General features: G+C 37.4%; 1 protein-coding gene and 1 pseudogene across 1 annotated transcript; both read left to right on the top strand.

Moving 5' to 3' along the window:
- The first annotated feature begins 563 nt into the window (after positions 1-563).
- TMEM237 (transmembrane protein 237) lies at positions 564-24,317 on the top strand. The gene is made up of 13 exons (XM_061203966.1): positions 564-623; positions 3,322-3,353; positions 3,956-3,966; positions 4,882-4,938; positions 7,158-7,295; positions 15,603-15,723; positions 16,505-16,662; positions 18,523-18,646; positions 18,936-19,127; positions 20,224-20,297; positions 20,980-21,073; positions 21,900-22,021; positions 23,776-24,317. Exons 1-13 carry the CDS (start codon positions 564-566, stop codon positions 23,841-23,843), a joined length of 1,251 nt encoding a protein of 416 aa, XP_061059949.1. The 3' UTR covers positions 23,844-24,317.
- Positions 23,930-25,449, top strand: LOC133091859 (alpha-enolase-like; annotated as a pseudogene).
- The last annotated feature ends 1,812 nt before the right edge of the window (positions 25,450-27,261 follow it).

The following is a 27,261-nucleotide window of genomic DNA, read 5'->3' as shown; positions in this document are numbered from 1 at the left end:
TTAACTATAAAACAGAGTGTATGCTTCAAAACATCTGTAGTTTTAAAATTTAAAGTGAATGTGTTATTTTTCTAAGAAACCCGACCAAACAAAACGAAGAAAATTAAGTCATTTTTAACACTCATGTGATCCCGGATTTGATTTTATGCCGTGCTTCTTTGGATGGAGGATAAGCAACTGGAGAGAATCTGAGAATTGCCTGTATCAACACACACACACACACACACACACACACACTCACAAACAACTGGAGAGAATCTGAGAATTGCCTGTAACACACACACACACGCGTGCGCGCAACTGGAGAGAATCTGAGAACTGCCTGTATCAACACACACGCGCGCGCGCTCCTGGTGGCTAAACGGGTGAGTCTCTTAACTCCGACGCCTTGGAACGCGGAGCTTGGCAACGCGGGGGCGGACGGAGGCCCGGCCCGGGGGCGGTGGCTTAGTCATGGGCCGCGAAGCCCCCGCCTCCCGCAGGTCCCGGAGGCCGCGGCGTCGCGGGGAGCCAGGCTCGGGCCAGCGGCGGTTGCGCCGAGGGAGCCCGGCGGGCACAGCGCTATGAGGGCGGACTCAGGGCTCCGGGTGGAGGAGGACCACCCGGTGAGCGGTGAGGGGCGCGTTGGCCGCTGCCTTAACGCAGCCGCTACCTCTGGGGCGGAGCGGACACCGACATGCTGGGGACCAGAAGGGGAGAGCCCAGCTCGGGGAGCGCGCGCATCGGCCCATTTGGCGCTTACAGGATAGGGCTGGGGGTGGGGGCTGGAAGTTCTTCCCAAGGCCGGACCCGAACTCCAGGAGCTGGGCGAGGAGCCAGGCTTGAAGTTTCCGGGGGCCTGAGTGCGCATGTTGCCATGACGACGCCTCACATCGCTGCCGCCCCTGCCCCTGCGGGTCCGGGGCCTGCCACAGAGGGTCTCTTTATCGACTCCTCCCGGAGGGCATTTAGCCACCCGGGAAAGAGATAGCCGTTTGCCAGCGGGGACTTTTAATCCTGGTCTTCTCTCACTTCTCTCGAACAAATCACCGCAACCACTTGGGAAACCGTGGGAAAAATCGTGATTGCTACACCGCGCCCGCTGGAGTCTCTCCTCCCGGGCATGTCAGCCCCGACTCCGACGCCCCCTTTTCCGCAGGAGTAGACTGGAAAAGCCACACCAGGTCTCCGCGCTCCCCCTCGCTCCCACCCTGATAGAGGAGGCTGCGGGCCACAGCAGCCTCTGCGGCGCAGTTCGATGACGCATTGCGCCTGTGCGCGGGGTCCGCTGGGCGGGTGTGAACCCGGGCGGGGTGTGAGCGACCCGCGGCTGGGAGTCAGCGGCTGCCGGGCAGCCTAGCTTTAGACGGAATGGGGAAGAAGCAGGTGGTAAGCGAGCCTTAGTTACTTTCAGTTCAGTTGAGCCGTCCTACTTTTGAGGAGTGTCGAGGTTGGGTTTCTGGATGGATGATACGTCATTTTTGCGGGACTTTTGAAATGTGGAGTTATCGTGTGAACTGAGTCTTTGGTTAGAAAGCGGTCCATAGCATCTTTAGAACAATACCACTTTGTAGATAGATAGAAAGAACAATAACTATCCTTTTTTGCTGGTTGAATTTTGACTACTGGATAGTGTTAAGACAGCTGGCCTTGTCCTAATCTTTTAGCGTTTGTAGTAACACACTTTTTGAATGAATGGATAGGTAAATGGGACAGTTGTGGAACAAACTACGAGTGTTTAAAATTTAACCTTTTTAAACCAATGTCCTTTGCAAGCAGCTTGAGATACTTGGAACATTAAACTGATTTCTAGGCATTTTTGTTAGTATTTTATTTTGAAAGATTCCAGAGTGCTACTTAACTGTAATTTCTCTGAACTGCAAACACTTTTCTTATTCATGTAAAATAGCATTTATAAGTTTTTTTTCCTTTCTGCCCTAAAATGCGTTTTTCACACTGTATGTTTCAGAGTATGTTTTTTAAAAGTATGTTACTATGTGGCTTAAAACCTCCATTGGCTTCCCATTGAATTAAAACAAAATCTCTAATAATTAGTGACGTTGAGCATGTTTTCACGTGCCTCTTGGCCATCTGTATGTATTCTTTGGAGAAATGTCTATTTAGGTCTTCCGCCCATTTTTTGATTGGGTTGTTTGTTTTTTGATACTGAGCTGCATGAGCTGTTTGTATATTTTGGAAATTAATCCCTTGTCAGTTGCTTCGTTTGCAAATATTTTCTCTCATTCTGAGGGTTGTCTTTTCATCTTGTTTATGGTTTCCTTTGCTGTGCAAAAGCTTTTACGTATAATTAGACCCATTTGTTTTTGTTTTTATTTTCATTACTCTAGGAGGTGGGTCAGAAAAGATCTTGCTGTGGTTTATGTCAAAGAGTGTTCTTTCTATCTTTTCCTCTAAGAGTTTTATAGTGTCCGGTCTTATGTTTAGGTCTTTAATCCCTTTTGAATGGTACAGATGAAACTATTTGCAAAGCAGAAATAGAGACACAGACGTAGAGAACAAATGAGTGGACACCAAGGAGGGAAGGGGCTCATGGGATGAATTGGGATTGACATATATAACAACTATGTATAAAATAGATAACTAATGAGAACCTGCTGTATAGCACAGGGAACTCTACTCAGTGCTCTGTGGTGACCTAAAAGGGAAGGAAATCCAAAAAAGAGAGGATATATGTGTACATATGGCTGATTCACTTTGCTGTACAGCAGAAACTAACACAACATTGTAAAGCAACTATACCCCAATTTAAAAAAAATCCAGGCTCCTTCCCTTTGTCTTCCTAATTAATCTGCCCATGCCTTGATAACTGTGCTTCATCCTTATTGGCCTTCTTTTATCTGGAACTCTCTAAGCCCAATCTCCTATAAAGGACTTTGTATTTGCTCCCCTTTGGCTCCTTTCTTATTCAGGTCTCAGCTCAAATATCTCCTAACTAAAGAGAGACTTTTCCTAACTAAAGTAGCACTCCTCATTCGTCCTCTTCCATATATATATATATAATATATATACTTAACGTTATCATCTAATACTTAACCACTAGAGTGTAAGTTCCATAAGAGCAAGGATCCCTCTGTTTTGTTCATTACTATATCCCTGATCCTTGAACAGAGCCTGGTCTGTAGACATTAAGGAATATAGGAAGGAAGGAACTTTATATGAAATTCAGAAGTGATAAGACAAATTAAAATTGCCCATCTGATTCTCATCAGTACCTCCTGGGTTTCACTTGACGAATAGGATTATCAAAAATTTGAAATACACGAGGTAAAGATGCTCTAAGGTTTTTACTTACAAGCAGTTTTCTTTTTCTTTTCCCCATAGCGTCCTCCACGAGCCCTTCCACCTGTGCCAAGGTAAAAATAATTTACAGTAGTTTTATTATTGAGTTTTAAGAATGCAAAGTGAATAAAGTGAAAAAAATTGACTAGTACTGTTACACAATTATAATAATTCAGAAGAGACTTCCTGAAAGTTTAAAGATGAATAATTCTTGAATCATCAAGATAACAGTTATAATTAAATGCTCTGTTTCAGAGACTAAATGTCCACATGTTAGGATAATGGATCCATTCTGAATGTTTTAATGTCTTGTTTATCAGAATTCGGATCCTCTTTTGTTTGCTAGAATAGCTTCCTCAGAGTTTAAGCTGATTTTAATCAGTGACAAAATAAGAGTTCTTAATCTGTTTAATCCACTTTATTAATAGACAGTAGGGAATATGTATATGTAGGTTCAGAAAATATTGGGGTTATTTTGTTAGTCTTATTAAACAGCTTATTACTGATAATTAATAAGCTAGTTTGTAAACTAGCTGATTTTGTGTGAAAGCTAATTTTATTTTAAATTTGTAATGATTTAAGTCAATTTTCAGTCTAACAATATAATAGATTTCTAATTAACAGAGTTTCTCTTTTTGTCTCTGTCCTGATTAAATTTGGTCGGTGTCATATAAAGTGCTAATCAAGGTGAGTTAGTTCACTGTTAATGTAAAACTTTCTAAATACAGTATTTGGTGTTTGAAAGTTAGTTTGATTCCTTCATTTTCTCTTAAACTTGAATCTGAATAGTATAATTTATAATGCTACAATTTTTTTATCATAGTAATCTCCTATGACTGCCGTTTTTAAAGGATGGTTGATATATAACACTAGTTATGTGGCTGATATTTGACCTTATAAATTAAAAAGCATTCATCCCTGAATGGAGTCACCTAGAATATAACTGTTGGCTAGATTATAGTTCCATAATAGGGACTACATCTTCCTTTGTCTCATTTCATCAGGATAGGCTGGGTTATGTCACACTAACCCCAAAATCTCAGTTACTTAATATGATACGGGGTTTTTCTGGTTAATGCAAGTCCATCGTAGCAACAATCCAGGACAGTTACCTTTCTCTACCTCTTCACTAATGATGTAGTGATCCCGGCTACTTCCATGCTGTGGTTCTGCCATCTTAACATGAGACCTTCTCAGTTGCCACAGCAAGGGAAGGGGAAGCTGGAGGGTTACTCACTGGCTTTTTCAATGTTTTGGCCCCCAAATGGCACAGATCACTTCATCTTGCAGCCTATTGGCCAAAACCAGCCATAGGCCACACCTAAGTGCAAGGGGGCTGGGAAATGTAGGGGATCAGATGAATATTTGGTGAGCCCACTTTCTGTCACAATTTATAACATTACTGACCAGCCGTGAGCTACCGGTACTATACTATGGGCTCCCTTTGATTTTGTCAGTCTCTTGCCTTCTTCCCCTACTGTATAGAAATTGGCTGGACCCAGGGGAAAAGAGGGAAAGGTCCTCCCTACTAAAAGTTCCCTTTTGACTTTTCCCTGCATTGAATTTTAGGCAGCCTTTTCTGTTGTTCTTTCTGTTTTATAGATGATATTCCACTTAGTCGTCCTAAGAGAAAGAAGCCCAGAACAAAAACCACGCTAGGTAAGAAGTGTTCTTTGTTGTGTGGGATCACAAGTTTTTCCAGGACCTCAGGCATGCTAAATATCACAGATCAGGGAGAGGCCAGGCCCCAGTCCCAAGTCACTGCTGTGTTAACGATAGAATCCAGTTCACTTTGAAGCAGTGGGATTCTTGGTGGCAGTGAGGGACAAGGTAGTGGGCAGCCTGAAGAGTATCTAGAAACATTTGTGTAATAAAGGGTTATGCTGCCCCGGATCTTACTTCCACAACATTCTTGGACTCTTTGAGGTCTTTCATCCCTAGATAACATAAGTTGTCTTAAGCTATGATTGGTTCCAGACCCTTGAACAGGATACTGGATTTAGAGACACAAGGTTCTTGGATCCCTCATTTCAGTCAGAGAGTCTCTACATTAGAACATGAGTCTGAAGGCAGGGCCATATCATCCAGGTATTAAAGCTCCAATAATGAGCAAGTTCTGTGAACTTTTTTTGTCTCATTCATTGATAATCCTGGACGTTCCATCAGTAACTCAAACTCAGCACGTCCAGAATTTATCATCACTTTCAACAATAAATCAAGTTTTACTGCTTACTTACAAATTTCTGTTAATGGACCCACCCCCACCCCCACTCTCCCAGTGACTGGGGCTGGAAACCTCAGTCGCCTCTCACTGGTCGCTTCACTCTACTTGCTGCCTCTCACAAGCTTGCTTCTTCTGTAGTATCTTTTACGTCTCTTTCCCCTTGTCATTTCCACTGTCACGACCGTAGTTAGCCTAGCTCCTTTCTTCTTCTCACCTGAGCTATTGGGGTAGCCTCCAACATTGTTCTGTACTTCTAGCTTTCTTCCACCCTAGTCGGTCCTGCCCACCACTGCTGGATGAACTTCCTAAAGCTCGTAGCTGATCATACCTTATACCTGGTTGGAAACTTGTATTAGCTTATCATTGCCTAACAAATGGTGGAATACATGGTGGGCGGAGGAAAAGAGAGAAATGGAAATGGATGCATAGAGAAAGACATACAGATATGCAACAAAAAGAAAACAGAGGCAGAGAGACTTAGATTCACAAAGATACTGAAATGCTAGGCCCTAAAAATATACTCACAATTAAGTACAGACATGTACATGTGGATTTAGAAAGGTCACTGGTGAAGGATGCAATAAAGACTGAGTTGGGGTAGCAGAGGTAGGGCTCTATCCTAGCTACCAGCTTTTTTTCTTGTAAAAAAGAGAAAAAAATCAGTGCTCTAGACAAAAAAGGAGGTGTATTGCTAGGCTTTTATTAAAATTGTTGTTCAATTAGGGTACTTCAAATTTTTCACTCCTACAATTTGCAGTTCTTCTACATAAAATAGTGGGTGGTGGGGAAGAAGAGATATTGCTGTAGGATGGATTGCTAGCAGTAAAACTGCTAGACAGAAGGACCTGTGCATTATTAATATGATAAATTTCTGCTAAATTGCCTTCAAGGGAGTTGTTATTTTCTTGCCACCAACAGAGTTTGAGTGTCACATTTGCTAAATCCTTGAGGACATTGGAAAATATCAGCCTTTCAATTCTTTTTGTCAACCTAGTGGGCAAAAAGTAGCTTATTTTAGTTTCCATTTCTCTGAATACTAATGAGGTTAAGCATCTTTTCATTTGTTTATTCACTCATTTGTATTTCTTCTTTTGTGAAGAAGCAATGTAGTGAATGTAATGAAGTAAAATTCAAATCTGCCAAAATGGGTCGAAATCTGTTCAAAGATTTGATGAGGGGAGAGATTGAAATGAATGATCAGATGAAGAGATTTTTAAGTTATCTTTTAACTCCAGTTATCCATGATGACTTTATCATGTGTTAATTTATTAATGAAGGACTAAACTATATAGAGGCTGATAATTCTCAAGGCATAAGACAAGAGCGTTTCCTATGGTGACAGTTTCCATTACATTTTCACCTTTTTGAAAGTTCAGAAGCAGTTTTCCTCCTGCCTTTCTTTTGTTCCTCTTTCTAGCCCCCTTGTTTTTTGCTTCCTCATTCTTCCTTGTTCCCTCATTTATTTCTTTTCCCAACTTAAAGCTCAAAGTTACAGGTGAGGAGGGAGGAAATCAAGATTTGGGGCACAATTAGTTCTGTAAGAGAGGAGGTTATTATATAGGAAACATTCCAGTTCCCCCTTTCCCTATATTTTTAAGACTTAGTAATCTCTGCTCAAGTTATCCCGATTTTTTCCAACTCCGTTTCTCTGTAGCTAGTGCTTCTTTGGAAGGTCTTGTTCAGACTGCTGTTCACAGGCCACCTGAGGGCAGTGAGCCACCAACTAAAGACCCCATAGAACATCAAGAAGCTCCTGTTCAAAGGAGGCAGAAGAAGACGAAGCTACCTCTTGGTATGTAAAGAAACTAAGGTTAGGTTGTGACAGCAGTTGTGATTTTGGGGGTATGATTAAAAACCTGTCTGTTCCTATTTTTCCCCACCCATATCCCAGTTTTTTCTTTTTTGCTTAAAATTTTTATCGCCAGAGTAACTCCAATGGGTTAAGTCAGGAATATTTTAGAGGATCTCTTTTGATCGTATCTGTACAGATTATGAGAAGGGGTACAAATTCAGGACCAAAACAGAAAGTTCAGATCTTGGTATGTATATGAATTTGGTATATTATGAAATGGACATTGAGATTAGTGGGGAAAGGAAAAATTCTGTATTAACAGTAATATAATGGAGCAAAAGCCAACATTTTTTGAGTCTCACTATGTCCCAGCACTATTCACAAGGTAAACAGAATATTATATCATTATTTTGCTATCAAACTGGCAATGCTTATTAAAGATTATAAAATCCCAAACTGTTGGATATAAAAGTATTGGTGAGAAATTGGTATACTCATACACCACTGATAGAAAGTATAAATTGATATAGCCTATCTGAACTTATAGGAATAGAAGTAACTACAATGGCTACAGTAATTAAAGGATGCTAACTGTAACATAAGAGTAGAAACTGGTAATAACCAAATATTTAACAATGTGATACTGCCTAGATAAATCATGTTTTACCCATTTAATAGAAACCAAGTACTCATTAAAAGGATTGTTAAAGTAAAATAGTGACATGGAAAACCATCAGTAATATATTGTTAAGTCAAAAACAAAGATTATAAAATAGTATGTATCAAAGGATCCCATTTTTGTAAAATATGTTGTATTAATTTCCTAGGGCTACCAAAACAGATTACCACAAACTGAATGACTTAAAACAAAAGAAATCTAGTCTCTGACAGTTCTAGAGGATAGAGGTCCAAAATCAAGGTGTCCACAGGGCCATGCTCCCTCCAAAGGCTCTAGGAAGGAATCCACCCTAGCCTCTTCTAGATTCTGGTGGTTGTTTATAATTCTTGGCATTCTTTGGCTTGTGACAGCATAACTCCATTCTGTGCCTCTGTCTTCAGATTTTTCCCTGTGTTTCTGTGTCCAAATTTTGCTCTTCTTTTAAGGACAACAGTCATTGGATTTAGGGCCCATCCTAATCCAGCATGACCTCATCTTAACTTGATTACATCTGCAAAGACCCTATTTCTAAAATCTCATTCAGAGGTATCGGGAGTTACGACTTGCACATATCTTTTTCGGGGGACACAATACAATCCAGACCATATGTATATACGTACACATATGTAAAAAGAATGGAAGGCTATAGCAAAGTGTCAACAGTGGTAGGTTTTTTAGAAGGAGGAATTAGGGATGATTTTTAAAAATTTTCATTCTTCATTTATGTTTTATTAATTTTTATATATTTTATGTGTATAACTTTTATAATAATTAGAAAAAAGACAATAGATTTTCTTAGAGTAAAACAAAGGAAGGAACAAAGATTGGGAAATTAGCTCTCTCCTATTAACATCAGCCCCAAGGAATAGTTTATTACAAAATAGTTTCCCTGACTAATTCCTTGCCTCTTAGAAGATAGTAGATCCTTATTAGATGAAAGAATTATAGGAGTAGAGGGCAGGAACTAGAAAAGTTAGGAGAATGGAGCACAGTTTTGAGGTGCAAGTTGAAATGGGATACCACAGTGCCTGGGGGCACTAAGAGGAGAAGGAGTGGGCAGAAGAGGGCAGAGAAGGAAAGAGAGACAGAAATGACCCTCAGACAGCTTTACCTACTCTACAGTTTATTTCATTACTGGCAGTAAATATAGTTGAATTAAAACTACTCTCTTAGACACTCACTCACTCTCCCTGCCTTGTGAGGACACACAAAAAGACATCTGTTTGCAAGAAAGCTCTCACCAGAATACAACCATGCTGGCACCTTGATCTCAGACTTCCAGCCTTCAGAACTATAGCCTCATCCACCAGAGGGCAGACAGCAGAAGCAAGAAGAACTACAATCCTGCAGCCTGTGGAACAAAAACCACATTCACAGAAAGATAGACAAGATGAAAAGGCAGAGGACTATGTACCAGATGAAGGAACAAGATAAAACCCCAGAAAAACAACTAAATGAAGTGGAGATAGGCAACCTTCCAGAAAAAGAATTCAGAATAATGATAGTGAAGATGATCCAGGACCTCGGAAAAAGAATGGAGGCAAAGATCGAGAAGATGCAAGAAATGTTTAACAAACACCTAGAAGAATTCAAGAACAGACAAACAGAGATGAACAATACAATAACTGAAATGAAAACTACACTAGAAGGAATCAATAGCAGAATAATTGAGGCAGAATAACGGATAAATGACCTGGAAGACAGAATGGTGGAATTCACTGCTACAAACAGAATAAAGAAAAAAGAATGAAAAGCAATGAAGACAGTCTAAGAGACCTCTGGGACAACATTAAATGCAACAACATTCGCATTATAGGGGTCCCAGAAGGAGAAGAGAGAGAGAAAGGACCAGAGAAAATATTTGAAGAGATTATAGTCGAAAACTTCCCTAGCATGGGAAAGGAAATAGCCACCCAAGTCCAGGAAGCACACAGAGTCCCATACAGGATAAACCCAAGGAGAAACACGCTGAGACACATAGTAATCAAACTGGCAAAAATTAAAGGCAAAGAAAAATTATTGAAAGCAGCAAGGGAAAAACGACAAATAACATAGAAGGGAACTCCAATAAGGTTAACAGCTGATTTCTCAGCAGAAACTCTACAAGCCAGAAGGAAGTGGCATGATATACTGAAAGTGATGAAAGGGAAGAACCTACAACCAAGATTACCCAGCAAGGATCTCATTCAGATTTGATGGAGAAATCAAAAGCTTTACAGACAAGCAAAAGCTGAGAGAATTCAGCACCACCAAACCAGCTCTACAACAAATGCTAAAGGAACTTCTCTAAGTGGGAAACACAAGAGAAGAAAAGGACTTACAAAACAAACCCAAAATGGTAATAGGAACATACATATCAATAATTACCTTAAACGTGAATGGATTAAATGCTCCAACCAAAAGACAGAGGCTTGCTGAATGGATACAAAAACAAGACCCATATATATGCTGTCTCCAAGAGACCCACTTCAGACCTAGGGACACATTCAGACTGAAAGTGAGGGGATGGAAAAAGATATTCCATGCAAATGAAAATCAAAAGAAAGCTGGAGTAGCAATACTCATATCAGATAAAATAGACTTTAAAATAAAGAATGTTACAAGAGACAAGGAAGGACACTACATAATGATCAGGGGATCAATCCAAGAAGAAGATATAACAATTATAAATATATATGCACCCAACATAGGAGCACCTCAATACATAAGGCAACTGCTAACAGCTATAAAACAGGAAGTCGACAGTAACACAGTAATAGTGGGGGACTTTAACACCTCACTTACACCAATGGACAGATCATCCAAAATGAAAATAAATAAGGAAACAGAAGCTTTAAATGACACAATAGACCAGATAGATTTAATTGATATTTATAGGACATTCCATCCAAATACAGCAGATTACACTTTCTTCTCCAGTGCATACGGAACATTCTCCAGGATAGATCACATCTTGTGTCACAAATCAAGCCTCAGTAAATTTAAGAAAATTGAAATCATATCAAGCATCTTTTCTGACCACAATGCTATGAGATTAGAAATGAATTACAGGGGAAAAAAACGTAAAAAACACAAACACATGGAGGCTAAACAATACGTTACTAAATAACCAAGAGATCACTGAAGAAATCAAAGAGGAAATCAAAAAATACCTGGAGACAAATGACAATTAAAACACGACGATCCAAAACCTATGGGATGCAGCAAAAGCAGTTCTAAGAGGGAAGTTTATAGATATACAAGCCTACCTCAAGAAACTAGAAAAATCTCAAATAAACAATCTAACCTTACACCTGAAGGAACTAGAGAAAGAAGAACAAACAAGACCCAAAGTTAGCAGAAGGAAAGAAATCGTAAAGATCAGAGCAGAAATAAATGAAATAGAAACAAAGAAAACAATAGCAAAGATCAATAAAACTAAAAGCTGGTTCTTTGAGAAGATAAACAAAATTGATAAACCATTAGCTAGACTCATCAAGAAAAAAGGGAGAGGACTCAAATCAATAAAATGAGAAATGAAAAAGGAGACGTTACAACAGACACCGCAGAAATACAAAGCATCCTAAGAGACTACTACAAGCAACTCTATGTCAATCAAATGGACAGCCTGGAAGAAATGGACAAATTCTTAGAAAGGTATAACCTTACAAGACTGAACCAGGAGGAAATAGAAAATATAAATAGACCAATCACAAATAATGAAATTGAAACTGTGATTAAAAATCTTCCAACAAACAAAAGTCCAGGACCAGATGGCTTCACAGGTGAATTCTATCAGACATTTAGAGAAGAGCTAACACCCATCCTTCTCAAACTCTTCCAAAAATTTGCAGAGGAAGGAACACTCCCAATCTCATTCTATGAGGCCACCATCACCCTGATACCAAAACCAGACAAAGATACTACAAAAAAAGAAAATTACAGACCAGTATCACTGATGAACATAGATGCAAAAATCCTCAACAAAATACTAGCAAACAGAATCCAACAACACTTTAAAAGGATCATACACCATGATCAAGTGGGATTTATCCCAGCGATGCAAGGATTCTTCAATATATGCAAATCAATCAATGTGATACACCATGTTAACAAATTGAAGAATAAAAAGCATATGATCATCTCAATAGATGCAGAAAAAGCTTTTGACAAAATGCAACACCCATTTATGATAAAAACTCTCCAGAAAGTGGGCATAGAGGGAACCTACCTCAACATAATAGAGGCCATATACGACAAACCCACAGCAAACATTCTCAGTGGTGAAAAACTGAAAGCATTTCCTCTAAGATCAAGAACAAGACAAGGATATCCACTCTCGCCACTGTGATTCAACATAGTTTTGGAAGTCCTAGCCATGGCAATCAGAGAAGAAAAAGAAGTAAAAGGAATACAAATTGGAAAAGAAGTAAAATTGTCACTGTTTGCAGATGACATGATACTATACATAGAAAATCCTAAAGATGCCACCAGAAAACTAGTAGAGCTAATCAATGAATTTGGTAAAGTTGCAGGATACAAAATTAATGCACAGAAATCTCTTGCATTCCTCTACACTAATGATGAAAAATCTGAAAGAGAAATTACGGAAATACTCCCATTTACCACTGCAACAAAAAGAATAAAATATGTAGGAATAAACCTACCTAGGGAGACAAAATACCTGTATGCAGAAAACTATAGACACTGATGAAAGAAATTAAAGATGATACCAACAGATGGAGAGACATACAATGTTCTTGGATTGGAAGAATGAATTTTGAGAAAATGACTATACTACCCAAAGCAATGTACAGATTCAATGCAATCCCTATCAAATTACCAATGGCATTTTTTATGGAACTAGAACAAAAAATCTTAAAATTTGTATGGAGACACAAAAGACCCCGAATAGCCAAAGCAGTCTTGAGGGAAAAAAACGGAGCTAGAGGAATCAGACTCCCTGACTTCAGACTATACTATAAAGCTACAGTAATCAAGACAATATGGTACTGGCACAAAAACAGAAACATAGATCAATGGAACAAGATAGAAAGCCCAGAGATAAACCCACGCACCTATGGTCAACTAATCTATGACAAAGGAGGCAAGGATATACAATGGAGAAAAGACAGCCTCTTCAATAAGTGGTGCTGGGAAAACTGGACAGCTACACGTAAAAGAACGAAATTAGAACACTCCCTAACACCATACACAAAAATAAATTCAAAATGGATTAGAGACCTAAATGTAAAACCAGATACTATAAAACTCTTAGAGGAAAACATAGGAAGAACACTGTTTGACATAAATCACAGCAAGATATTTTTGGATCCACCTCCTAGAGTCATGGAAAGAAAAACAAAAATAAACAGATGGGACCTAATGAAACTTAAAAGCTTTTGCACCACAAAGGAAACCATAAACAAGACGAGAAGACAACCCTCAGAATGGGAGAAAATATTTGCAAACGAATCAACGGAGAAAGGATTAATCTCCAAAATATATAAACAGCTCATGCAACTCAATATTGAAAAAACAAACAAGCCAATCCAAAAATGGGCAGAAGCCCTAAATAGACATTTCTCCAAAGAAGACATACAGATGGCCAAGAAGCACATGAAAAGCTTCTCAACATCACTAATTATTAGAGAAATGTAAATCAAAAGTACAATGAGGTATCACCTCACACCAGTTAGAATGGGCATCATCAGGAAATCTACAAACAACAAATGCTGGAGAGGGTGTGGAGAAAAGGGAACCCTCTTGCACTGTTGGTGGGAATGTAAATTGGTACAGCCACTATGGAGAACAGTATGGAGGTTCCTTAAAAAGCTAAAAATAGAATTACCATATGACCCAGCAATCCCACTACTGGGCATATACCCAGGGAAAACCATAATTCAAAAAGACACATGCACCCCAATGTTCATCGCAGCACTATTTACAATAGCCAGGTCATGGAAGCTACCTAAATGCCCATTGACAGACGAATGGATAAAGAAGAAGTGGTACATATATACAATGGAATATTACTCAGCCATAAAAAGGAACGAAATTGAGTCATTTGTTGAGACGTGGATGGATCTAGAGACTGTCATACAGAGTGAAGTAAGTCAGAAAGAGAAAAATATCGCATATTAACACATATATGTGGAACCTAGAAAAATGGTACAGATGAACTGGTTTGCAGGGCAGAAATTGAGACACAGATGTAGAGAACAAATGTATGGACACCAAGCGGGGAAAGTGGCGGGGGGGTGGTGGTGGTGGTGTGATGAATTGGGCGATTGGGATTGACATGTATACACTGATATGTATAAAATTGATGACTAATAAGAACCTGCTGTATAAAAAAATAAAATAAATTTCAAAAATTCAAAAGAAACATACTACTCTCTTAGTAATTCAGTTAGGGTACAATTTGAAAATCAAGATGGATACCAATATATCTATATAGTTTTATAATTCATGAAAATTCATGAAAAAATATAATTTTTATAATTCTTGAAAAATTATATTTTAATATAATTTTATATAATTATAGTTTTATAATTTATGAAAAAAATGTATTAATAGAAATGACTGTTTTTAGAAAATTCAGGACCCAACTAAGTTTAGGCCAAAGAGTACTTGTGACTGCCATTCTAGAATGTACCTACCCCTACAGGTCCAGGTTTCTAAATTTCTGGGTTTTAAATTTTGTTTGATTTTTGTTTTGTTCAGAACATCTGTGGTAGGCTCTATTGCTTATATTATATTTCCAGCCCAGGCTGTAAGTGTTTTTTAAAATAGAATTTTCGGGACGTTGAGGGCATTCCGTTTCCTGTATTTCCAGATAGGAAGAGTTGCTAGTGGGTTAGAAGGGTCCATTGACTCACTTGAACTTAATACCTTGTGTGCAGAAAAGAGTTAACACAGCAGGTCTGGACAGGCCTACTTTCTAGAGGGCCTTGTGACTGGCATCTGGGATCTTGGCTGGTAAACAGTTTTCTACATTGATATAAAGCTTTCTCTATCAGGGTGGCTCACTATGCATTTGCGCACACAATGTGATTTATGCTAAATATTTGCTTTTCTTCTGGCAGTCTAGAATTTTGGTATGTGCTTGGCAGAGGGTGCCTATGTGATCACTCCCAATAAAAACCCTGGGCGCTGAGTGTCTGATGAGCTTGCCTGGAAGAGAAAGCGACATATGTGTTGACACAGCTTGTTGCTGGAAGAATTAGCATATCCTGTGTGACTTCATTGATAGGGGACTCTTGGAAACTTGTACCTGTTTTCTTTTGGACTTTGCTCCATGAGCTTTTTCCTTTTTGCTGATTGTGCTTAATGTCTTTTCCCCGTAATAAAGTGTAACCATGAGTGTAAATGACTTGTGAGTCCTTTGAGTGAATCACAGAACCTGGAAGTAATCTTGGAGATCTCTGACACACCCTGGGTGTTGGATTACTTAATTTTTTTTTTCTATATTGTTTGGTATCACAATTTCAAACTTTCACTTGAGTGTTTAGAGGTGTAAAATTTTAAAAATTAAAAATTTGTAAGATGGTGAAAAAAATTGGGGGCCAATTAAAATTCTTAAAGTTCTTTTGTCTTGCAGAAGTCTTGTACATTACTTTTCTTTTTACATCCTGGTAATTTGAAAACTTAATCTACTTTATTTTCAGAATTGGAGACTGCCTTTACCCAGAAGAAGACTTCTAGTTCATCTTTATTACCAAATGAAAATGGTATCAATGTGGAGCCAGCTGAGGAGCCAGCTATTCAAAAACCTCGAAGGAAGACAAAGTAAGAATTTATTTGTCCTTCTAAATATTTTGCAGAGTTACCTTGATGCTTAATTTCAAGCTCCCAAATGGCAGCTTCTAAGTCTTATTAAATACTTGTAGTTGTATATCTCTAGGATAAGTAATAGTACAAAAATATCAGTTAAACCAATCTAAGGATAAATTTGAAAAGAGTAAACCCACTGAGAAAAGTAAAATATTGTATTTAAATAAAAAATTTTAGGAGCTGTCTCTGAAGAAGAGGAACACAAATAGAAGATTTTGTATAAGTAATAAAAATATTACATATTAAAGATATTAAAAATTAAAGGTAATATTAATAAAGTAGGCTATATTATTTATTTTCTCATGTTAACAGAATTCAAATTATGATTTTTTTAGCAATACATAAAAATGTTTATTTTAACATAGGAAATTAATGTCAGGTAAAATATAATGGTATTCTTTAAAGAAGTACACTGGAAGTTATATAACTTGTTTGTACTTGGAAGTGACTCTGCAAATAGTGATCAATATCTATATAGAATCATGTAATTTTAAATCTGTGAAGAAGCTTACGAATCTAGTTCAGTCACTTCATTTTCCAGATGAGAAAACTGAGGCCCACAGAAATAAAAGTGACTTGCTGTGCATAACAGTTAATAACTGATCCATTTGAGTAAAAGCCAAATTTTGTGACTCCAAGTCCAAGGCTCTTCCCATGAGACTCACAGGTACCTCCTTATTTGGGTCTGTAAAAAGTTAATAATCATCCATTTTTCTTACTTTCTCCCTGATTACAGGAAAACCCAGCCAGCGGAATTACATTATGCCAATGAGCTAGGAGTTGAAGATGAAGACATAATTACTGATGAGCAAAGTAGTCCAGAACAACAGTCTGTATTGACTGCACCCACTGGTATTAGCCAGCCTGTAGGGAAAGTGTTTGTGGAAAAAAGCCGTAAGTAGGTCCTTGTTTTGGAATGTGAGCTCTTTAAGAATTATGCAAGGGTATCCTTTGACCTGGGAATTATACTTCTGGAAATCTGAATTAAGGAAATAAGCAAAAATATGGATAAAAATTTGTACATAAAGCTAATCATCACGTTGTTATTCATGAGAGTGAAAAACTGGAAAAAACCTAAATGTAAAGCAGGAGGGGAATGATTTCAGACAGTTATGGCGTATCTATACAATGAAATCTTCTGTACCACTAAAAATAATGTTTAGGGAGAATTTTTCACTTCATGGGAAGATTCTAATGAAAAATAAACATATATACACGCATGTAGTTTGATTTCAACTATAGAAAATTGCATAGGACAAAAAAGACTAAAAGGAAATATGCCAAAATATTAATGCTGGTTGTTTCTGGGTTATGGAATTATGGGTAATTTAAAAAATCTCCCTCTACTCCCACCCATTTCTTTATTCTTTGTTGTACTTTACCAGATTTCTGCAATCGGTAGTGGTATTGGTGGTGGAGCAGGTAATGAAATGCTACAATTAAAAATAAGAGAAGATACATGATGGTATTACCATATCAAATAATAAATACAACATTATAGCTACATACTCTTTTGGAAAATAGTTCTGCATTGGTTATAAGACTACGTTTGCAGAGTTTAAGAAAAATCTACTGAAAGCATGATCATGACCATATGCTTTTCCCTTGGATATGCTTTGAATATTCTGCCTAAAGAACTCATCTAAAACATAAAGATTAGTCCTAAAATTTGCAACTTAGATTTTACATAAATTGTTTTAGAATTCTGATTCCATAAAAACCCACCTAAGGGATCTTGGCGTCGTTGGCCAGTGAGAAACCTGCAATCCAGAGAGGCTGACTCTCGCAGGGTCTCACAGTTGGTTAGTGCAGAATTGGGACTCGAACCAAGGTTTCATGACTTCTAGTTAAGGGCTTTTACTAGTTTACCATGTGACCATAATTTACTTCAGTCTATTTTCAAGCAATATCACTCAATCCTCATTTTTATTCTTGCTTCCCTTAGCACAGAAACTTCCCTAGTAAAGTAACTGACCATAAAAGTTACCACTAGTCTGCTCAGAAGTTGCTTTTTCTTTGGGAAAATTAGGTGTCGTACTTCTGTCTTTCCTCCTCCAAAGTACTTGACAGCCAGGTTTGGCAAGGATAATGGAACCTTTCCTGTTTCCTGAGGTTCATTTGTGGATCAGCAGATAAATGAGGAGGAGAAGCCTCCTCATCAGCAGCAAAAGCATAAAGCTGTGCTCACGGTGTTGCAGTGCTGACACTTGAACTGGTACCTTCCATGGGCATCTTCTTAAGACAAGTGTATGAAACAACCAGTTTCTTTTCTGTCATCACAGAATGCCATGCTGCACTAACTGTCATCTTTTCCTAAGAAATTTAAGGTGTTTTCAAATATTGACTTACTTTTATAGTGTTGGGATTGAAACTTTAATACCCGTAAAGTCTCTAAATTAGAGGTTTTTAGACTATGTTATGTTAAGGGTTTCCAAACTTTGTTCTGAGTTGCAAGTTCATTATTGTATTTCATTAAATATAATTGATTTCTAAGACTGTTACTTTAACATCTATTTTGGGTCGAGAAGAAAGTGCAAGGACATTGTTTACTTTTCTTAAAGATAAAAAAATAGTATGTTTTATAAACTGAAAGAAAAGAGCCTTCTGAAATAGGGACCAAATCAGGGAGAATTTTTAGATAGGAAAACAGCAAAATTTCAGTCTCAGTGTGAGGGTTCTTAAGTGTAGAATAATAAGAAAGACCACCAGGGTTCCCTCTTGTTAGTTGTTTATAGTTGTGTATTGTGTTCTTAGGGCGATTCCAAGCTGCTGATCGCTCAGAGTTGATAAAGACCACAGAAAAGATAGATGTGTCGATGGACATGAAGCCTTCCTGGACCACCAGAGATGTTGCACTGTCAGTGAACCGGGCTTTCAGGTGGCTGATTTTGTTGGACTTCTCTTAAAACAAATGTTCCATAATTTTTTAAAAAAAATGTTGATTGTTCAATACTATTAACAAAATTGACAACTTAAAATGGTGGTGGGTATAGCTTTTAAACATTCAGTTAGAGTTAAATGATCTGCCTATCAGTGTAGTAAAAAGAAAAACTTTTTACTTTTTGTAAGATGTTGAATTTTATTCTTATATGTGAAGAGACTGGAAGAATGTTTTAGCTTTTTACTTTTGTCATTCATGTATAATAATGAAACCCTTTTCCATTCAGGATGATTGGTCTCTTTTCTCATGGCTTCTTGGCTGGCTGTGCTGTGTGGAATATTGTTGTGATATATGTTTTAGCAGGAGACAAGCTTTCTAACCTCTCAAACCTTCTGCAACAATACAAGACGTTAGCATATCCATTCCAGAGTCTTCTCTACTTGCTTTTGGCTCTAAGTACAGTTTCAGCTTTTGACAGGTAAGACTTTTGTGACTGCAGATCCCTCTAACTTTTCTTCAGGAGGAGGTGTTGAGCAAAATGTGTCCCTGACTGACTATGACATTTTCAAAATAGAATTATAGCATATTAATATTATTTTGACTTTTTAAAAAAGCCATTCTGTTTCTGGTTTTTTTGGGGGGGTGGGGGATGGGACTACTGTGAGCAAAAATACCCCCCAAAGTCTTAACCCATTCCAGCATCAACTCTAAGTCCAAAATTTCATACAAATATAATCAACTCAGAAAGTCCCAAACCTCTTCCAGATGAACTGAATCAGGTACAGACAAGACTCTGGGTATTGTATTAGTTTCCTAGGGCTGCTGTAACAAAGTACTACAAACTGGGTGGCTTGAAACAGGAATTTATTTTCTCACAGTTCTGGAATCCAGAAGTCTAAAATCAAGGTGTGGGCAAGGTTGGTTCCGTTTTGGAGGGCTCCAAGGAGAGTCTATTCCTGCCTCTTTCCTAGCTTCCAGAGGTTTCTGGCAGTCCTTGGTGTTCCTTGGCTTGTAGATGCATCACTCCAACCTCTCCTTCTGTTGTCACATGACAGTCTAGTCTTTTCTTTGTGTGTCTTCTCTTCTTATAAGGACACTAGTCATATTGGATTAGGGCCCATTGTAATGGCCTCATCTTAAGTTGATCGCATCTGCAAAGACTCTATTTCCAAATAAGGTCACGTTCACAGGTACCAGGGTTTAGAAGTTCAATATATCTTTTTGGGAACACAATTCAACACATTAAGAAAAACAACTTATAACCCAATAATATGGGTAACAGAAAGAGGTATAATAGAATCTAATGAAATTTGCCAATCAAGTTTAATTTGTTTCTTCTTTACTCTAAAGGAATGATGACTAAAATAGTCTTCTAGTTAAATGTTTTATGTTGCCTTTGTAAATAAGATAGTCTTTCATGTGTGTTAAGTATAAACTGTAGCTACTTAAAGCTTAGTAATAGACAACACATGTGGTAGCATTAAAATAGAGAAGGAAGAAACTATTGTCCGGAGAGTACAGTTTTGTAAGAAGTTGACAACTGCACTGTGACAAGAGGCTTTTGTATTTTCTAGGATTGACTTTGCTAAAACATCAGTAGCAATCCGAAATTTTCTTGCCCTGGATCCAACAGCTTTAGCATCTTTCTGTGAGTAAATCGTTTAATTTGATAACTGTGTAACTTTGAACCAGAAAGAGTATAATTTTATTTTAAAAGGGACTTTATATTTTTGCTACTTATAAACATTACATATAGATATTTATTCAGCAGAATTTGTAATTAAAAAACCATGGTAGGCATAATTTTGATAGAATTATTTTTTAATAGAGGTTATCTAAATAACTTTTAAAAGTTTGTTATTCTATATTGCTTAATATTTAACTTTTGCGTTTTCTACTTGACATTAAACAGATTGAGCTGATAGGGCATTTTAATAACAAAAACTATTTTATATCTTTTTGATAATTTGCAATAAATTTTGTTCTAATTATGAGAATATTAATAAAACTAATTTTAGGACCTTGAGTAAGTCATTTAATTTCTTAAAAGATCTTCTAGGTTCTTGTCAGCCTAATGATGAAATAGTGAGCATCAAAAGACCCTTCTCTACCTATATTCTTGAAAAATAATGTAAGACTATCCAGCCTATTGAAATTGACCAAGTGAAATTTTTTTTGTATCATCAGTCCCCAAAGTACAGATTATTTTTTGACCTTAAAGTAATCTATAAATTAAAAATAATTTAAAATTATTAATTTTTAATTAATTTTATTAATTAAAAATAATTGTTAAAAATACATTATTAGTAATTCATTTGTCTTTTTCTCAGTGTACTTTACTGCTCTTATATTATCTCTGAGTCAACAAATGACAAGTGACAGAATCCACCTTTACACACCTTCTTCTGTTAATGGTAGCCTCTGGTAAGAATTCACAGTAGCATTAGTAATTGTTGATCGTAATAACAGCAACGATGGGAGTAAAGGTGCTGTTCTTAGCCTTTCACTATTTTACTTGTTTTCATCTATAAATAATACTGAGGGCCCTGTTTTTGTTTCCAAAATTATGGCCAAAAAAACCCCTATTCCATTGGTTAATGGGTAACTATTGTTGTATACTCCTGCATTGCTAATGAAATGTTTTGTAAAAAAATCTGTTTTAAATCTCTGAAGTTATGGTTTTAAAATAAATCATTACATGGTGAACTGGAGGAGCCCCACATCCTCACCCCCAGTCAGGGAGCCTGGTACCGCAGAGTAGTGATGGGAGTGGGTACCTGGGATAGAGTCAGGAAACCAAGCAGGCCAGAAAGAGAGCGGACTAGGGAGAGTCTGCTTCCGCCGATCAGTGGCCAACCGTGAGAGTGACAGGACGGCTGAGATCCCACCTCACAAAACTTAGAGGGGCAGTCTTGTTTGAAGAGAGTGGCTAGGGGCTTGAGGTTAAGAGAGAAAGGAATGACTGGAGAGTAGCACTAACAGTTGTTGGAAGGGAAACTTAGAAAAATTCTTTGCCAACAGTAAATTTCCATTTACATCTGAGTACAAAGCAAATCTGTTTAGAATTCAATAACATTTGAACCTTTGTTCTCATGATATATATGGTGTTATTTTATAGGGAAGTTATAGTTTATGCTTGTTATTCCTCTGGGTGAGGACTGCTCATTTTTTTTAAAGTTTATGAAATAGATATATCTGGATATATGGACCAAAATGAAGACATTTCTAATGAGTATTTCTGTACTTTTAGGGCAGAAGGAGTTGAGGAACAGGTTCTCCAGCCATGGATTGTGGTGAATCTGGTGGTGGCCCTTCTGGTTGGATTATCTTGGCTTTTTTTGTCTTATAGGCCAGGCATGGATCTTAGTGAAGGTATGTATTAAAGAAAAAATAGTATATCATAAAATCTTCTATAATGACTTTATAAATCTTCTTTTAAAGGATACAGCTTACAACATTTCAATAACAAAGATATATTGAAAGTAAAATTAACACAAGAAGAGTAATAATAAAGTGGTGAAACAGAATGCCATGAGAAGCAGGGAGGAGTGTATAGGAGAGCTGTAGTCTTGAAGTATCGAATACTTAATGAGGGGCTTCTGCGGTCCTTTCTCATATTTTGGAGGCATTTCTTCTCTTGGAACGCTTCAGGTATTTTATAGGAAGTTTTGCTCTTCGTTTCTCCTAGTCTTTTTCTGATCAAAGTATCTCTTAATGTGAAATAAATCATGCTTCATCTATTAGCCTCTGTTAGACACATATTCAAGTGAATTTATTCTTACCTCCTCCTCTACCTGCCACAAAATCTTAACCCCTCATTGTCTAATGAAGTGTTTAGTAATCCTACCTTTAGTGTGCCCAGGATGAAGTGAGATTTGCTAATCTCTAGTCCTCAGACCCCTCTTGGAACACCTGAAGAAGAGTCACATTAGCAAACTGTTAGTCTTTTCAGCACTGCTTTGGGAACTGCTTAGTATTTGTATTGTAAGTTGTATTTCCTGGCAGATGTTCCACAATTTCACCCTTGAATATCTTTGATATTTTCTGGACTTTGGTTATTATTTTATTCTTGATTTGTTAAACATCCTGAGCATTTAACTGCAGTTTGACCAACTGATTATAGCCTATGTCTCAGAAGTCTTGGAACTGAGAATCTTTTCAACATTTCCATTTGTAAAAACCAAGACAAAAAATGTAATCTTCATGTGTATTTTCATTCATAAATGTACCATTGCTCATGTTGTTCACTAATTATTCCTTTCGATATATTTAAAGTATTTTTAAAAATCTTCTTAAGCTTTAAGTATTTTGCTGTTTTTCTTTCACTCAGTATAGTTTTTAGTCATTCAAAGATTTTTTCATCTAATGCTTACATCAGGGGACTTTATTTTATTAATTCCTAAGGTTTTCTTTTTTTGTATTTCCTGGTGTTTTAATAAATTATGTGTCTATGCTAAGTAATAGTTTAAATGTAGAAATGTCAACTAATAACATTCTGCACTGTGGCTGGGATTGAAGCTGCATGCAGCTGGCTTGTGTAGCTCACGAAGTGTGTGTTACTTATTAAATATTTCCAGAATCCTGCTTTTAGGGTCATGTGAGTCAAATAACATTTCCATGTGGATAAAAAAAGGAAATATAAATTGAGGATGATAATATTCGCTTAAAGGGTTGTTATGGTGATTAAATAGGGTAACATATTTAAGATATCCTGGCACACACCTCATCTTAGTTCCAGGTCCTCCACTGCATCTGTGTCCTACATTTTAGGTTATCATGATCACTATAGAATTAGACCTCTTAGATGTCTAATGATCCTGGATTCTCTAAGTGACTTAAATTTCCTGGTAAGAGTTATTATATTGTCTCTATTATATATGTTTTATTTTTCAAGGGTTTATAATACATTCAAAACTTGTATATCTCAAAATGCAAAATGTGTACATTTGTCATTAGTTCACCTTTTAAATCAGATTTCACTATCAAGAGTTCTTACTTGTACTTGAGGGCTTTCTATTATCATATAATATGTCAATATTTAAAGACTGTTTATAACTAAGCTATAAAACTCTTCTTGAGATACTGGGAAATCATTTTGAGTGTGATTTGTTCATCTTCTCTCCCAGAGTTGATGTTCTCCTCTGATGTGGAAGAATATCCTGATAAAGATAAAGGAATCAAAGCCTCTTCATAGTGCCAGCTCACCTTCAGAGTAATTACCTAGTATTTAGAATTTTTCCCATTCTTGTTTTTAAGTGTATTTTTATAAGATATTTACAGATGTATTTGGAATTGATTTTTCGATTATATAATACTGAAGAATTTCTCAGGATTATGGAAAATGTTAAAATTGTATCTGTGATTTATACCCAAACATTAATTTCTATAGCATTATTGTCTTTATGACAAAGGAGATGCTGAGGTAGAAACCAGCAGGTGAAAGTGTTTACGTCCTGTTTTCTCAAATTAGTTGCATTTATAATCATTTTCTTTAAAAGTACTGTATACAGTGCTTTTAAAAAAGCCATAACTTCAGTGTCACAAAATATATATCAGGTATAAACATAAATTTAGGGAAGAAGGGGGTAAAAAGGACCTTCATTATTTATTTTTCATGTCTCCTTACTGAATAAATTGAAATATGAAATTTGTTTTTTTTGAAACTGGTTCAGTGGTTGTGTACCATGTAATAAGTATAATGTAATGTAATTTAGCTTGAAAGATGCTTTATTTCATGGCTAATAAAAAGGAAATGTAACTTTTATTTGAAAAGTTTTATAATCGTAAAAGTTTATTTTTCTTGAAGACCTGTACCAGTAGTTCCCGTATCTGGTTGCACATCAGAATCATTTAGGGAGCTTTAAAAAAACATATATTGCAGAAGAGAAGCCAAGTGGGCCAAGAGCTCAGGAGAATAAAGGAGAGGCCTGCGAGCCTATGAACACTCACTTGACCTCTGCAGACCCGTTCCCCTGCTTCTTTTTTACATGACAGGAAGTATGAGTAGAAATTCACCATACCTAATCTCAAGCTCTTTGTCAGAGAGATCTTTGGGTCTCACGGAAATCCCACTCTTCAGGTGGGTCCTGCACTCAAAGAGGTCTCTTCAGAGCTGTATCCAGTGATGCCTCAACTGGTATGAGACCTAGAGCTCAAGACATTAAGGCTCACTGTGGGAAAAGGTGTCTCAGAGTCTCTTGAGCACCTCAGTAAAACTGGGCCTGCCCTGATTAGCAAGCCACTGAATGTTGTGCAGCAGAAGAGGAGTGACAAAGTGATGATGGAGTTGGATGGCTCTGAGCACAGGTCTAAATTTGGTATGCACACCATACTAGGAATATCTTGCTGTTTGTAAGGCCAGAGCTGCTGAAAAGGGACTCCCCCTTCTGTCGCAGAATTGTGAATCCACTGGCGATCCTGAAGTCATCCTGCCTGTTCCAGCTTTCACTGTGATCAGCAATGGTTTTCATGCTGGCATCAAGCTGGCAGTGCAGGAGTTCGTGATCCTCCCTGTCAGCAAACTTCAGGGAAGCCACACTCATTAGAGCTGAAGCTTACCACACCTGAACAATGTGGTCAAGGAGAAACATGAAAGAACCAATGTGGGGGATTTTGGTGAGCTGAATATTGTCCCCCAAAGATGTCCATGTCCCAATCCGTGGAATCTGGTGGAGCTGTACAAATTTTTCATCAAGGAAAACACAGTGGTATCTATCAAAAAACTTTTGGCCATGATGATTGAGAAACTTGGAGGAAGTTCATTGCTAACGTATGTCTCCATGATTGGCTCAAAATCATAATTTTTCTCACCTTTCTCCATACATCACATGTTGGGTAGAGCGGTATACTTAGTAGAGTTCCTGAGGTGTCAAAAAGCAAGATCCCCAGTGGGGTTTTTGTCATTGTTTTTTGGGTGCAAAATATTCAGTAATTAATACCTGCCTCTCCCCACTCCCCGCAAGCAGAACAAAACATATATAGGCTTCTATGCTCCATTCCCAGAGATTCAGATTCATTGGGTCTGAGATGGTACCTGGAACACTGTCTTTTAGAAGAAGATATGCCAAGTGGTTGTGATATAGCCAGTAGACTAGCCAGCATTTGGGATCTCTGGCCTACGTGTACCATTTGTAATTTATTATGAAACGAAGCTTGGATTGCAATAGATGACTTGATTTGATCTTGATCAAATTGCTAGGTTTGTGAGAGGACAAAAAAAAAGAAAGAAAATGAATAAAACATGGTACCTGCCTTTTAGTGACTCATAATCTAGTCAAAAGACAGAGATAGGCATAGGAGTTGAAGAATCTAGGGAAGTATTTCAGGTAAGGGGTATGTGCAGGTCCTTTATAGGATGGATAGGATTTCTACTAGTGGAAGTGGGGACAAAGAAAAGGCTATACACGTGAGTGAGCTCTGAGGGATTTTTATTTGGAAACTATCAAGTGTAAAATTGTTGAAAGACTAATATAATAGCAACTGTAATCTATATCAACTTAGATTATTGTTAAAGTTTTGCCTCATTTGCTTGCTTTCTTTATACCTCCTTTTTTCTTGCTAAATCTTTTGAAAGTTAGTTGCTAACATCATGTCACTTCACCCAAATATTTAAGCATGCATCCTCCAAAAAGAACATTTTTCTGCATAGCACAATATCATTAAAACAGTTGGAAAAACAATAATTTCAGTCTATTCTCAAATTTTCCCAGTTGTCTCTTAAGATCTAGTCAAGGTTTACGCATTTCAGTTTATCTCAATTTAAAATGGTCTCCTTATCTTTTCTCCCCCATGATATTTTTTAATTGAAAAATTTACTGAGATAAATGTAGATTCATGCAACCTTAAATAATACAGAGTAATCCTTTGTACACTTGACCAGTGCCTCCAAATACCATTTTACAAAACTCATAGTATAATATCACAACCAGCATATTGACACTGACATGATCTACCAATCTTGTTCAGATATCCCTAGTTTTACATATCCCTAGTTTTACTTGTACACACTTGTGTCTGTATATATTAAGTTCTTTACAATTTTATCAATTGTGTAGGGTTCATTTATATACCACCACAGCCCAGGTACTGAACAAGTCCAAAAACCATAAGAATCTCTCATGCTGCCCTTTTATAAACACAACCTCCTTCCCACATCCCCTCCCTGCACCCCTAACTCTAAGCCCTGGCAATCACTAATGTCTTCTATTTCTAGAATTTTGTAATTTCAGTAATGTTATAAGTTGAATCGTACAGTATGTCATCTTTTGGGATTAGCTTCTTTCTGCTCAGCGCATTCCCTGGAGATTAACCCACGTTGTATGGCCATAGTTCATTCCTTTTTATTGCAGAGCCATGATCCAAGGTATGTATTGAAGTTTAACCACTTACCTGTCGAAGGACATCTGAGCTGATTCCACTTTTTGACTATTATGAACAAAGCTGCTATGAACATTTGTGTATAGCTTTTTGAGTGAATGTGAGTTTTCATTTCTCTGGGATAGACACCCTGGAGTGCAATTGCTGGGTTGTATGGTAGTTCCATGTTTAGTTTTTTTAAGAAATTACCAAACTCTTTTCAGAGAGGCCATACCATTCTACATTCCCCCGTGATA

This window comes from Eubalaena glacialis, chromosome 1, assembly GCF_028564815.1.
Source record: "Eubalaena glacialis isolate mEubGla1 chromosome 1, mEubGla1.1.hap2.+ XY, whole genome shotgun sequence".
Taxonomy (NCBI): Eukaryota; Metazoa; Chordata; class Mammalia; order Artiodactyla; family Balaenidae; genus Eubalaena; species Eubalaena glacialis.
Note: the sequence above shows the minus strand (reverse complement) of the source record. Positions and strands in the feature narration are given on the sequence as shown.